Source organism: Cetorhinus maximus, chromosome 11, assembly GCF_964194155.1.
Source record: "Cetorhinus maximus chromosome 11, sCetMax3.hap1.1, whole genome shotgun sequence".
NCBI lineage: Eukaryota > Metazoa > Chordata > Chondrichthyes > Lamniformes > Cetorhinidae > Cetorhinus > Cetorhinus maximus.
In genome coordinates this window covers 60,513,639-60,529,123 of record NC_135889.1, presented here as the reverse complement: position 1 = coordinate 60,529,123, position 15,485 = coordinate 60,513,639, and the positions used below count along the sequence as shown (strand labels likewise).

General features: G+C 41.3%; 1 protein-coding gene across 4 annotated transcripts in view; it reads right to left on the bottom strand.

The window, feature by feature from the left end:
* Positions 1–8,221, bottom strand: part of ola1 (Obg-like ATPase 1) — a 204,562-nt gene extending 196,341 nt beyond the window's left edge. For 2 of the 4 annotated variants that reach the window (XM_078552075.1, XM_078552077.1), the window contains exons 1-2: positions 8,103–8,221; positions 7,587–7,690 (exon numbers count right to left, since the gene is read on the bottom strand). In XM_078552075.1, the coding sequence (XP_078408201.1) occupies positions 7,587–7,687 (101 nt within the window). In that variant the 5' untranslated portion in view covers positions 7,688–7,690; positions 8,103–8,221. Of the gene's footprint in view, positions 1–7,586; positions 7,703–8,102 lie in introns of those variants that run through there. The other 2 variants (XM_078552076.1, XM_078552078.1) reach the window with 2 other exon arrangements.
* Positions 8,222–15,485: the final 7,264 nt, after the last annotated feature.

Here is a 15,485-nt window from a genome sequence, read left to right as displayed (position 1 = left end):
AAAACACCAAAGACCTCCAAATACCACGGTAATATTCTGATGCTACTAAACCCAACAAACCACTCCCCCCCACCCTATCATTCTCAGTGTTATTTTACTACATACTCACCTCCAACCTAATACCACTTGGTGTGCATCCTAGGCTTTAAAAAGATTGAGCACGCAAAATAAAGAGAGGCAAAACAATGAAGTATGCATTCAATGGAAAGAATGAAGAAATGAACAGGGACTTAAATGCACAATTTCCTGAAGCTATTAGCTAAAACCATTCAAAAAGTCAATATAACTAGGTTTTATAAACAGGGAGAGTACAAGAATAAAGTATTGATAAATTTATACAACATAATGTAGATTCACCAGGGCTGAGAAACAATTAAGAAAAGAGATTTGAGGTACTGGGTCTATTTCCATTGGAACAAGGAGGCCAAGAATATATGTAACAGAGGTCCTTGTAAAATTGTGAAGGGTCTTCATAGAGTCAATAAGGAAAACCTATTTTCTCTTTAACTCTGAAGAGGAGCCACATGGAGTCGAAATATTAATGCTGTTTCTCTCTCCACAGGTGCTGGCAGACCTGCTGAGTGTTACCAGCATTTTCTGTTTTTATTTCAGATTTCCAGCATCCTCAGTGTTTTGCTTTTAACTATTTTCTGTTGTTGGGTAGTCAGTGATAGGGCTCATTGATTTAAAATTAAGAGAGTGAGGAAAAAGTTAGGGGAAATTTCTTTACATACTGGATCGTTGAATTACATTTATATCATGCCTTTTGCAGCCATCGCAAATAGTTTTACAGCAGGAGAACTTTTTAAGTTTAGTCACGATTGTAATGAAAGGAACGTGGCAGCCAATTTGTACACAGCATGGTCCCACAAACAGCAATGTGATGATCCAAATAATTTATTTTAGTGATAAATGTTAGGCAAGACACCAAGGGGATCTCCCCAGCTCTTCAAAACAATGCCATGGGATCTTTTACGTTCATATGGCAGTAGATAAGGCTTCTCTTTAATGTTCCAGCCGAAAGGCAGCCAACAGTGCAGAACTCCTTCAGTGCTGCATTGGAGTGCTGGCCTGAATTTTGTGCTCAAATCTCTGGGGCAGGACTTAAACTTCCAACTTTCTGGTTCTTAGACAAAAGTGCTACCACAGAGCCATATTTAATGTTTTGCACCATAAGGAATGGTTGAGGCACATACCACTGGATCTTTCAAGGGAAAATTGGATAAATAATTGAAGTAGAGGAAGATGCATGATTATGGGGAAAGCACAGAGCAGTGGAAATCTAATATTGGATTGCTCTAGCAAAGAATCATTGCAGACATGCTGGGTTGAATCATCTCCGATTTGGTGTAAACTTCTATGTGGCACAAATAGTCATGACCATGAATTTAATATTTTTACTGAAACCAATACACAAAAAAAAATACAAATATCTCAAATTTTACAGGAACTTTACTGTTGTGTTCCTATGACAAGGAAAGAAACCCACTTTATATTTAAAAACTTTATCCTTACTGCTATTTATTTTTAAAATCTTTTTCAGCTGAACAAGAAAATTAAGTTGGCTGCAAGCCACCTGATCACAGGGTTAGCTCTCTGTCTGGGAGCTATCCCCAGGAGTTAAGGACAAAATAATTCTTTTCTCAGTTTCTGGAATGTCACACCTCATTATGCCTAGAGAGCCACAAACAGACTCACACGACACCTGGGACTGTTCGGGTGAATTTCAAAGGGAACTACAGGGATATTATTTACATAGCTAGCCAAATGCTTGCTAGCAAAGTTGGTGGGTCTGCTAAGACAATGGCTTCCCAAACTCCAGATCCTCAACGCAGATGGCACACCTTTCAACAATTAATGACTGAGATAGTCAGTCCTGAAATCAAAGCCAATTCCAAATGCTGGATAAACATCCCTTTTGAAGTCAGTATGGAGGAAGGTCACATGGCCCAAGCATCCAGCTTTATGGACAATTTAATATTACAACTCTGGTCTTCACGGCCAGACTGCTGTTTTAACATCCACTGAACAGAACGCCCAGAAGCCAGGCTGGGTAAGCAGTTTCAACTCCATAAAGGCTACTTGATTCCAAAAGTCTCTGAACAATGCTTGCAAGTGGTCTAAACACAGAAAAGCCTATCGTACAGCAGCATCATTCATTTCACCAGCCAGAAACACACTGGAACAGAATCCCACCATGAAGGAAACATTCTCTGGACTCTGGAACTCACGTAAACTAAATATTCATTTTTCTGTGGTCTTTGGACTGTAAAACTTCTTTTGTCTATCCCCCTTTTACTGGGTGAATGTTTGTGGTGGGAAGTGACAACCACTCCCTTTTCCGGGTTTTGAATGTGTAAAATAAACTAACCTTCTGAGTTAATCCTAACTCCAGTTTGCTGTGGACTATTACTAAAATTGGATCACAAAAACCGAGGGATTGGGAAAACACGCCACAGCCTATTCTTTTAAAAACTAATTCAAAACACTTTCTGCTTACAGACAGGTGGTAAACGGAAATCAGTGCAGTTTGAGCTGTCCCTCTCCTGTCTGTAACATTACGAAACATATTTAATGCCTGAGCAGCTTCCTCTAACTTCTTTCCAAATCTGTTCAATGGTCAATTGCACCCCGTCTGTTCGTCCCACATGCGTAATAGTGTAGTCAGTAGATTACCATGAGCCATTGCTTTCAGACAGATATTACAATCTTCAATAGAAAAAATTGAAAACATGAGCAATTGACCAGGAATTTGACAATCAATAATATTATGGGCCATTTAATTGGTTTGCCTTTTAAAATTGGTCACTACTGCTGTTCAATCCCCTTTTGTCTTTTTTTTAATTTGATGATTGGTGGTTTTAATTTCTACTTGCCACTTGTTAGTTGATATGCTCCCCATCTGTTAGATGTAATTCCTTGCTTCTTTATGAATTTTCAGTCTATCAAGTGCCAATCAAGTTGCCAACTGCAACTAACAGTGTGATGTAAGTGTCATTCTTCATGTACGAGTTCTGTAAGTGTCCACAAGTTTTGAAGTAAGTGGCAGGGATTGGGGGCATGAATGACATGTTAAAAGATATGTTCTAACAAAGGGGTTGACAACCTTTATGTACCTGAAGAGCTTTTTTTTTTAAAACAAATGCCTAAAATAAAAACTATTGGACAATGCAAGATGAAAAATAATCAAAAAATGAAGTAAAGCCATCAGCATACCTTGAGACAAATATTGTTTAATCAGGAATCCAAGGAACATTAATGCTGTAAAAGTCATTTGCTTTAAATTCTCTCTGACACTTAAGAGTGACCGCAGTTACTACTGAAATTCATGTAATTTCAATCTTGCATATAGGTCAGTCTACATTCCAAGAATAGATAAAAATAAATATTTTTATTTTCAGAGCTGAATCTTGACGCCACCTAAATCTTAAAACTTGCCTTTAGCTTTATCAACTTTTTCCTGGAGAATCATAAAAGCACGGTTTCATGTGGAATTAAGACAAATTTTCTGCTAATTGATTCTTGTAATAAAAAAATTACACACACCCCCCCAATTGTCATCCTAGCAGAGATCAGCTAAGAGCACAGGTCATAAATCACACTAGGGACTATGAAACTCAGTGCCTCAAAAGTTGCACTTAGTAACTAGGCCTATCAAGTGAAGCACTACACTGGGTTTTACATAATCTTTTGCTAGTTCTTTCCAACATCTCATTGCAGCTAAACTTAGTCATTAAAACAACTAGAGTTCCTCAACTGTTCATGTACATACACCAGGAACTACTAAAACAAAAAGTGTTTGATGACTGTATATTCTATACAAAATAATCTGCCCCAATATGCTCCAAGTTTAATACAATTTAGAACATATACAATGTTACGGTATATCCGTCCCTCATGTTGGCCAACATGCATTTTTCCTTCCTGTTTAAAAACACATTCTTGGGCTGTGGGGACCATTGGCAAGGCAGTATTTGATTATCCCTAATTACAATGGAGGGATTAAGAGTTAGTCAAATAGTGTGGGCCTGAAGTCATGTGGATGTCAGACCAGGTAAGGGAGGTTACTTTTCTGAACGAGCTTCCTTGGCCATTTTCTGGGGCTGGCAAATTTAACAGCTTCAATTGCACAACTTATTAGGATAAATCTGGATTCTCATCTTTTTTGCAAGTTCAGTACCATAACCACTAGACTGTCCTTCCCTTCCCTTGTCACTCAAGTATGGACAGCTCACCAGAAGCACCATTGTCTTTCATGGGTGTCAATACACAAGTACACCCAGTAACCAATCCAAAGTACCCCCAGCCCCAGGAAACTTGCTACTGTATTCTGCTAGTACCATTTTTATTGCTCAATAGATGGCACCAGGTCATGAACCCAGGTCAGTCTAAAGTGAAGTCACCCATCAAGTAAAAGCACACAGTCTCCTGCCAAGATGGCTGTCAATACCTGTCTGAGCATGTGCACCTGTCCACACATGTGCAGAAACCAGTGACATCATTCGCGGGAGACACAGTGCCATCAAAAATCTGATTGTGTTATGAGCTTCCTCGCAGTGGTTCCACCAGCGGCAAAAACAAAGCTGTGACATTTCACAATAAGCATTTTTGCAGGTTTTTTTTTAAATTAGTCTGTGTCAGCTCTCCAGTTGCCTGACATAATTTTCCAAAAATTAGTGTGGCATTTGAGTAGCCAGTTGATTTCTCAGATTTACATTACTTGAAATTAGCAAAACACAAATAAAAATAAAAACTGAGTGCAACACTGAAAGATTAACAACGAAACAAGGGAAAAGGGTAAAATATAGAAAAAAATAACCTATATGACCACGAAAGAGCCCTGCTGCACATTGCCCCTGTAAAGATGGTGGCCGCTAACCTGGACCTACCATCAGCATACAACGGTAGCAAACAAAGCCATAAAAGTAACCACTCAAGGACCTGCAAAAGTAGTCAGCATAACATTCATCAAGTGACTGAGGGGAAAGCAGAGATGCAAGCCATCAATTTCAATGGGCATTGGAATAAATTGTTTTAGAAAAGTATCCTCAATTCTACAAGATATGCTGTTATAAGTGATTTATAAGTAATCACCTCCAAGGAAATGCCTCAGAACATTTTGTGATGAAAGCAAATTAACAAGTTTTTAAAATAACTGGTAAACAAATGACTGTTTACAGGTACCCTCTATGAAAAAGAAGTTTTCTACAAAGTAATTCTTTATGTATGCTTCCAGTCAAAAAAATACATTCGCTTTTCAACTGATGGCCCTGATTCACACTATTGTATAATTCCAAACAAGATATTTTCTGATGCCTCAGCTCAGTACTATTTTTGACTTATGAATGGACAGGACAAACTCCAGGCAATTTTTATACCCCGAATATACATTACTAATGTACTTGATCTATTGTAGCACTGCATAAGTCAGGCAGAAAATAGCTTCTCTTCTAATATCTGTCTCTGCCCTTAACTTTTTTTGTTCTTCCCGCTGTCGTCTTCCACTTCTTTCCAGCAGGCTGTATTTGGGGAAGGTGTGAGTTGGGTACTGCTGATTAATTGTGACGTTCAACAGTTCCGTTCCCATTCCCCTTCTGACCATTCATTCCCACTCGTATCACTACCTCTACCACTTTAAATTATCCACTAAACCTCTTTACATGTCCGTTCCCCATTCTAATACACCGAAAACTTTCCATCCACTCTCACTTGCTCCTCCTTTGCCATCTCCCCATGAAATTTCCCTTTTGTCTTTTTCCCTCAGAACCTTTGTTTTGATTTTGAAATTCACATTTAAAGAAAAATCACATTTCTATGACTAAGTTAGGGCATTCTCTTATTCGTGGGGTTACAGGGTTATAATAACGGTAATGAATGACAGGCAATACACACAGCATTACCAACTTTTGTAATTTTGTTAACTATGCCATATTTGCACTATTAATATGACTGACTCAGAGGTAGAAGAGAGACACACATTTCCCTCTTTCTGCCTTCAATCCCAGTGAATCATGTGCAATAATATAGTACAAAGATCAATAAATGGTTAAAAAAACTGCAATGAATGGCAACATTATACAATGCAACATTAATTTTGCAGTTTTACTTTAATTATAAATATATAAATAAAGTCTCAATGTCCCAACCAGAAGACAGGAAGGGCAGGTCAACCTGGTTACTTCAAAAATGTTTTAAATGAACAAAGGCTTTTCCCTGACTAGCTATGATGCATATCAGAGGAATTTCTAGCCTTCAGAAACCAGCAGGGACTTTGTTATCTTTAAAAGAGATGCAAATGCCTGTGACTGCAAAAAAAAATCAAATTACAAAGAAATGCACTAACTTCTTTCTACATTTCTAAGGCAGAGCTGGCCAAAAGAGACAGCTTGTTTGCTAGTGCAAAAGGGACCCTGACTCCTCTATTAAAACACACGATTCCAGACCGGGGAAAATACATCCTTTGTCCAATACCCAGGAGAAGAAATGGGAGGTATGCCTTATGACCTCCTCCAAACTGCTAGAACCTGTAATATTGCAGTGTGGAGTTGAACCCAGACAGTTTACCACTTTACCATCTAACAGGTAGCATCAGAAAGAGCTCTGTCCAGGTAAATTACCTGGCCCTCATCTACACTGTGTACTACTGGAATGTTGGAACTCCTGTATCGGTGTCTATAAAACGTATTCCTTTCTACGTGCCTTCTTCCGTCATGGAAGTCCTCGCTTCTGGAAAGTCGGATCACCCTGCAGTTTCAGCCTGGTAACATCTGATGGAATATGCCACTGGACTCAACTCTGGGCTCACGTAAAACCATAATTCTTATTCTTATTGTGGTCTTGCCCTGCACCCCTTTCTTTCCCTTATCCCTCTTTTATTGTCTGAGTGCAGAAAATGGACGGACGTTGCAAAACCCCTTTCCCACGTGTGTGTGTGTGTAAAATAAATCAACCCTCTTATTTTACCTTATCTCGAGTTTGTTGTGGGGTTATTAATGGAGGATTGCACAACTCCAAAATTGAAGGGTTGGGAAAAATACGCCACCACTTAAAAAGGGGGAAATCAAAAATCAAAAACATCTTGCTGCTTACAGACAGGTAGTGAGAGGAGAAATCAGGGCTGTTTAAATTAATCCCCCACCTATCCGTAACACTTAAACATACATTACTCTACTGTATTGGATTACCAGTATAAGCCATTTTAAATAGGCAACACCAAATTATAATTGCAAAATATGCAATACAATTCAGAAATTTAAGCGTCAACAATTTGATTTTGGAGAATACATTTTTCAACAGTCATCTAGAAACTTTCTAAACTTATTTTTTAATCTTAATAGAAGACCTCGTCTATCTCGTTCACATTAAATGATAACCATCATTATGCAAGCCAATGTGCAAACTGCTGCTCTTTGCTTAACCAAAGCAGTGTAATGCCAGCAGTGTAATTCAGGTCTACCAGCTCTAATCATACTAGGCAGGTACTGATCTCAAAATATTAGTAGCTTAACACAAACATAAATATGTCTCTAGTTTTTTTTACATTAATGCAACACACAAATTATGGTATGCAAAGTTTAATAACTTACCCTACATTTGGCAATCCAACAATGCCAACCTTCAACGACGTTCCAAATCGTCCAATAATAGGTGGTAACTTGGGTTCACAATCTCCCTTTTTTGGAGGCATGTTCTGAAACACAAACTATCAAATTAATAGCTACACTATAAATACTTAAAGATTAGACACTACAATCCCTTGGTGAATTAAGAAATGTGAATTTCTCTCCACTTGTACAAACTGAGCAGCCTCCAAAAGGAAGCACTTACGCTATTTATAACCACCTCACAACTGACAACTAGTAGGGCTCAGTCATGCCCTTTTTAAGAGATTCAGCCTGTTCGTTCAGCCCTCGCACTGCTGCTGCTTTGATCCTTATTTCTGATCAGAAGCTTTCTGGAGGCGGGTGGGAGCGCAGGCCTGAGTCACCATAGCCAGAAGAGAAGGCCCGAACAGCAGTTTTAATAAAAACAAGCGCCTTCGAGGTGAGACAGCCATGTTAGGGCGTAGATAAGGCATAAAAGCAGCACAGTGTGGTCTTCACCTGATAAAATCGCAATTCCTGTACACAGGATAAGTGGGATAATTATACAGCCCAGCAACTGCAATTCCTGACGCTCCACGCGCCGAGCAGCCAGAGGGGGAGGGGTACCAGGAACCTGGAGCATGCGCAAGAAGAACCCACTCATTGGCTGACATCAGGCCAATTAAAGTGCAGGCGAAAGTAACTTGCTCGTGAAAGAGGAGGAAACTAGTGAGAAAGTGGGAGGATGGGCGAGGAGAGAAAAATAGATGCTATGGTGAGAAAATAGGAAAAAGTACTCCCACTGATGGGTCAGTGGATAAACTACCAAAGACTCATCATTGATCTTAAGTTAATTCTTTGGATCACTACAGCTTACATAAAACACTGGTTTGGCCTTAGCTGGAGTACTGTCAACAGTTCTGGACATTAGACCTTAGGAAGGATGTGAAGGCTTTAGAGGGTCTACAAGAGAAATTCACCAGAATTTCTCACTGTTCTGCTCTCGCCCCTTCCCCTCTCGCCCAGAACCATGCCAGGGTTCCTCTTGTCCTCACCTTCCATTCCGCCAGCCTATTCAATGGATCATCCTCCACCAGCTCCAGTGTGATGCCACCACCAAAAACATCTTCCCCTGCCCTCTCATTTCATCATTCCCATTCAGCATTCCCTCCGTGACACCCTAGTCCATTCCTCAGTCACACCTGCCACCCTTCCCTTCCCCATGGCACCTTTCTGTGCAAGGACAGGAAATGCAATATTTCTTCTTTCACCTCCTTCCTTCTCACCGCCGAAGGCCCCAAACACTCCTTCCAAATGAAACTTGTACTTCTTTCAATTTAGTATACTGTATTCGCTGTTCATGATCCAGTCTCCTCTACATTGGGGAAACCAAACACAGAATGGATGGCAGCTTTACAGAATACCTCAGTTCAGTCCACAAGCATAACCCCAAGCTTCCAGTTGCTTGTCATTTTAATTCTCCACCTTTCTCCCACTCTGACCTTTCTGTCCATGGCCTGCCACAGTGTTCCAGTGAAGTTCATTGCAAGCTTGAGGAACAGCACTTTATCTTTCGACTTGGCACTGTACAGCCTTCTGGACTCAACATCAAATTCAAAACTTTAGATCATAACCTCTGTCTTCATCTTGTTCTGTATGTTTTTTCTTTTTTTTGTTTGTTTTGCTGGGTTTGCCTTGTTGTGTTTCTTTTTTTTATCCCTTCATGGTTTCCCTTTAAGATAAAGAAGAAAAAGTGTGCTAATGAGAAAATACAATTGAGAGCCAGCCTGAATACAGAGGTTCAGAGGGGAGGTGAAAAAGCAAATAAAAGAAGCAAAGGGAGAGAATGAAATAAGACTGGCAGACAACATAAAAGTGAAAACAAAAAGCTAAAAGCTACTGCGGATGCTGGAAATCCAAAACAAAAACAGAATTACCTGGAAAAACTCAGCAGGTCCGGCAGCATCGGCGGAGAAGAAATCAGCCAACGCTTCGAGCCTTCATGGCCCTTCGGCAGAACTGTTCTGCCGAAGGGCCATGAAGGCTCGAAGCGTTGGCTGATTTCTTCTCCGCCGATGCTGCCGGACCTGCTGAGTTTTTCCAGGTAATTCTGTTTTTGTTTAACATAAAAGTGAATCCCAACATCTTCTTTGGCATATAAATAGTAAAAGTGTGGTAAAAGTAGGAGTAGGGCCAATTAGGGACCAAAAAGGGAATTTATGCACAGAAGCAAAGGGCACAGCTAAGGCTGAAATGAATACTTTGCACCTGTCTTTACCAAGGAAGAAGATGTTACCCAGGCATGGTGAAGGAGGAGGTAATTCAGACACTACAAGGGTTTAAAATTGATAAGGGATTGGTATTGGATAGGTTGTCTGTAGTTAAAGTGGATAAGGCATCAGGGCAGGATGAGATGCATCCAAGGATAATGAGGGAATTGAGATTGGAAATGGTGAAGCATTGGCCACAATTTTCCAGTCTTCCCTAGACTCAGGGGCGGTGCCAGAGGACTGGAGAATTGCAAATGATGTAAAGGGTGTAAAGATAAACCCAGCAACTACAGGCCAGTCAGTTTAAGTTCGGTGGTGGGAAAGTTCTAGAAACAATAATATGCGACAAAATTAATAGCCACAAGGGCAATTGTGTGTTAATTAAGGAAAGCCAGCATGGATTTCTCAAGGGAAAATCATGTTTAATTAATTTGCTGGAGTTTTTTGAAGAGGTAACAGAGAGGGTTGATGAGACCAATGTTGTTGATATGGTGTACTTGGACTTCCAAAAGGCATTTGACACAATGCCGCACAACAGACTTGTGAGCAAAGTTATAGCTCATGGAATAAAAGGGACGGTGGTAACATGAATATAAGATTGACTGAGCAACAGAAAACAGAGAGAAGTGGTTAATGTATGTTTTTCAGGCTGGAAGAAGGTTTGTAGTGGAGTTCCCCATGGGGTTAATGTTGGGACCCTTGCTTTTCCTGATATATGTTAATAACCTAGACCTTGGTGTACAGGGCACAATTTCAAAATTTGTGGATGATACAAAACTTGGAAGCATTGTGAACTGTGAGGACAATAGTGTAGAACTTCAAAAGGACACGGTCAAGTTAGTGGATTGGGCGGATGGGTGGCAGATGAAGTTCAATGTGGAGAAATGTGAAATGATTCATTTTGGTAGGAAGAACATGGAGGAACAATATTAAATAAAGGGTACAACTCTAAAGGGGGTGCAGAAGTAAAAGGACCTGGATGTATATGTGCATAAGTCATTGAAGGTGGCAGGACAGGTTGAGAGAGCGATTAATAAAGCATATAGTATCCTAGGCTTTGTTAATAGGGGCAGAGTACAAGAGCAAAAAGGTCATGTTGAGCTTGTATAAGACACTAGTTTGGCCTCAGCTGGAGTATTGCATCCAGTTCTTGGCACTGAACTTTAGGAAGGAGAGTGCAGAAAAGATTCACGAGAATGGTTCCAGGGATGAGTAACTTCAATTATGAAGATAGATTTTGGAAATTGGGATTGTTTTCTTTGGAGAAAAGAAGACTGAAAGGAGATTTGATAAAGGTATTCAAAATCATGAGGAGTCTGCACAGAGTAGTTAGGGAGAAACTGTTCCCACTCATGAAAGGATTGATAACAAGAAGGCACAGATTTAAAGTAATTGGCAAAGGAAGCAAAAGTGGTATGAGAAAATTTTTTTCACACAGCAAGTGGTTAAGGTCTAAAATGCACTGCCTGAGAGTGTGGTGAAGATGGGTTCAATCAAAGCATTCAAAAGGGAATTAGACTGTTATCTGAAAAGGAAGAATGTGCAGGGTTACAGGGAGAAGTGAGTTGCTCATTCGGGAGGCTGGTGCAGACATGATGGGCCGAATAGCCTTCTTCTGCGCTGTAACAATCTGTGATTCTGTGCTATTCAATTAGACACAGCTGTAGATCCATAATGCAAAAAACTGGAAGTATGTTTAAAATATTTTATTTGTGTTTGATGAATACATATTTATGCCACACCAAAAGGAACTGTGTGTATACTGAATGGAATTCATCAAGACTGTTTCGCAGGAATTGGAAGTCCTTTTCTTTTTATTGCTTTTCAATGGAAGTCATTATAGATATCTGGATGGGAGCAGGAAGTGCAGTTTTCTTCCATTGTGTGGGAGGCGGGTTGGGGGAGAGGTGTGGGGGAAGGTTTGTTTGCTGTTGGAGACTTTGATTTCCATATCAAAACATGTTCTTAGAACAGCTGGAATACATGAGAGAAAATAAAACAGTAGATTTCTCCTTGGAGCAGAGAAGCCTACTTGATAGAGGTGTTTAAAATCATGAACGGTTTAGTGAGAGTAGATATAAAGAACCTGGTAGATCGAAAATCAAAGAGCACAAAGTTAATGTGATTGGCAAAAGAACCAGAGGTGACATGAGGAGAAACTTTTAGATAACGAGTGGTTAAGGTTTGAAATGTACTGCCTGATAGGCCACTGGATACGGAACTTGCCCTCGGCACAGTCACAGTCCCTATCCTCCCCTGCCAGGCCTGCAGACTGCTGCTCGAATGCAGTGAGGGGTCGCAGATCTGGCATCCCACCTCCCGTCTTCTCTCTCCCCACCTCTGGTTGACGGCTGTCTTCTCTTGCATAAAGACAGCTGGATGGATTGTCAGCAAGTTTGATGGAAGAGCAGGTTGTAGGCTGCTAATCCTGTGCTACTAACTGACCTCTTACTCCCCAAAGCTTGACCACCATGTTCAAGGCACAAGTCAAGAGTGTGGTGGAGTACTCTCCAGTTGCCGCATGAGTGCAGCTCCAGAAAGACTCAACAAGCTAGATAGCATCTAGTGCAAACCTGCCCACTTGATTGGCACCCCATCCACATTCAGTCCCTCCACCACCAACGTAGAGTGGCAGCAGTGTGTACCATGTACATGATGTATTGTCGCAATTCACTAAGGCTGCTTTGACATCACCTTCCAAATCCACGAGCTCTACCAGCTAAATGGGCAGGGGCAGCAGGCACATGGGAACAACAGCACATGCAAGTTGCCCTCCACTTTCGAGTGCAAGGAGCCCTAGCAAAACTGGAGTCAATGAGAATCAGGGAGAAAACTCTCCACTAGTTGGAGTCATACTTAGTACAAAGGAAGTTGGTTTTGGCTGTTGGAGGTCAATCATCTCAGCTCCAAGACATCACTGCGGGAGTTCCTCAGGTAGTGTCCTAGGCCCAACCATCTTTAGCTGCTTCATCAATGACCTTCCTTCCATCTTAAGGTCAGGAGTGAGGATGTTTGCTGATGATTGCACAATGTTCAGCACAATTTGCGACTCCTCAGATACTGAAGCAGTCCACGTCCAAATGCAGCAAGACCTGGACAATATCCAAGCTTGAGCTGACAAGTGGCAAGTAACATTTGCATCACACAAGTGTCAAGCAATGACAATCTCCAGCAAGAGAGAATCTAACCATCACATTGAATGGCATTGCCATCGCTGAATCCCCCACTAGGTGGAGGGGCGTGTTAGTGGGGTGGTGAAAAAAGCATATGGGACACTTGCCTTTATCAATTGAGGCATAGATTACAAAAGTAGGGAGGTCATGTTGGAATTGTATAGAACCTTGGTGAGGCCACAGCTGGAGTACTGTGTGCAGTTCTGATCGCCACATTATTGGAAGTATGTGATTGCACTGGAGAGGGTGCAGAGGACGTTCACCAGGATGTTGCCTGGGATGAAACATTTAAGTTATGAAGAGAGGTTGGATAGACTTGGGTTGTTTTTGTTGGAGCAGAGAAGACTGAGGGGCGACCTGATCGAGGTGTACAAGATTATGAGGGGCATGGACAGGGTGGATAGGGAGCAGCTGATCCCCTTAGTTGATGGGTCAGTCACAAGGGGGCATAAGTTCAAGGTGAGGGGCAGGAGGTTTAGTGGGGATGGAATGAGGAAAAGCTTTTTTACCCAGAGGGTGGTGACGGTCTGGAATGCACTGCCTGGGAGGGTGGTGGAGGCGGGTTGCCTCACATCCTTTAAAAAGTAACCTGGATGAGCACTTGGCACGTCATAACATTCAAGGCTATGGGCTAAGTGCTGGTAAATGGGATTAGGTAGGTAGGTCAGGTGTTTCTCACGTGTTGGTGCAGACTCGATGGGCCAAAGGGCCTCTTCTGCACTGTGTGATTCTGTGATTCTGTGTGATTCTGTGATCAACATCCTGGGGGTTACCATTGACCAGAAACTGAACTGGACTAGCCTTATAAACACTATGTCTACAAGAGCAAGTCAGAGGTTAGGAATCTTGCAGCGAGTAACTCACCTCTTGACCGCTCAAAGCCTGTCCACCATCTACCAGGCACAAATCAGGAGTGTGATGGAATACTTCCCGCTTGCCTGGATGAGTGCAGCTCCAACAACACTCAAGAAGCTTGACACCATCCAGGACAAAGTTACCTGAAAATCCAAATACACCACGTCCACCAGTTCTCCCTTATCTATTCTGCTAGTTACGATCTTAAAAAACTCCAGCAGGTTTGTCAAACATGATTTCCCTTTCATAAATCCATGTTGACTTTACCTAATCCTGTTGATATTTTCTAAGTGTCCTGTTATCACATCCTTTATAACAGACTCTAGCATTTTCCCTGCTACTGATGTTAAGCCAACTGGTCTGTAATTCCCTCTTTTCTCCCTCCCTCCTATTTTAAAAAGTGGGGTTACATTTGCCATTCTCCAATCTGACGGGACTGTTCCAAAATCTACAGAGTTTTGGAATATATCGGCTCCTGGTTAATCAACTTTAACTGTTTTTAAAGCATCTCTGTCATATTCAAATTCCTTCATTGCCTTTCCCCTCCCTATCCCTGTGACCTTCTCCAACCTTCAGAAAACTCTGTGTTCCTCTATCTCTAACCTTGTGCATCCTGGAATCATGGCACATCATCATTGGTGGTGTGAATTTAGCTATCGAATGCCTAAGCTCTGGTATTCTCTCCCTGAAACTTTCTGCCTCACCATCTGCCTCTACTTCTTAAGATTGTCCTTGAAAACCACCTCTCTGACCAAGCTTTTATCACTCTTGCCCCACAACTCACAACCTCTAACACCTAGAAAGACATGGGCAGCAGACACAGGGGAACCACCACAACCTGCAAGTTCCCCTCCAAGCCACACACCATCCTGACTTGGAACTATATCACTGTTCCTTCACTGTTGTTGGGTTAAAATACTGGAACTCCCTTCTAACAGCGCTGTAGGTGTGCCTACACTAGGTGGACTGCAGCAGTATTCTGCTGCAGAGGTCTCAAAAGAGGACTTCTAAAGGGAAGCCTCCAGAAGAATCCTAATGGGTGAACACCACAAAATGCTGGGTGCAGTGGGACGCTTGCCAGAAATAACAACATCTTGCAGTTATATAGCACCCTAAACATAATAAAACATCCCAAGGTGCTTCACAGAATATTACACTGAGCTACATAAGGAGATATTAGGGCAGATGACCAAAATCTTGGTAAAGATGTATGTATTAAGGAGTGTCATAAAGGAGGAAAGCAAGGGAAAGTGGCAGACATTTTTAGGAGGGAAGTCCAGAACTTAGGGCCTAAGTAGCTAAAGGTGTTACAACCAGGACAGGAGGATTGCACAGTTTCTCCAGCCCCACTACTCCACAGGTGCAACATAAGTGTAACTGTTTTATTCACTCACCAAAATGGCCAATTGTTTACTTTCACTCTTGTTAGAACCAGAATAAAAGAGTCTTTAATGAGGCTTCTTTCAATAAACTCAGAATGATTGAATTATTATGAAGGGAAACTTATTTTTAAAAGCAAGTTTCAAAAACTAGCTAACATACAATTTGTAAGCTGGAGGTGTAACTATACACCTCTTTAAATACCAACACACACACAGACACAC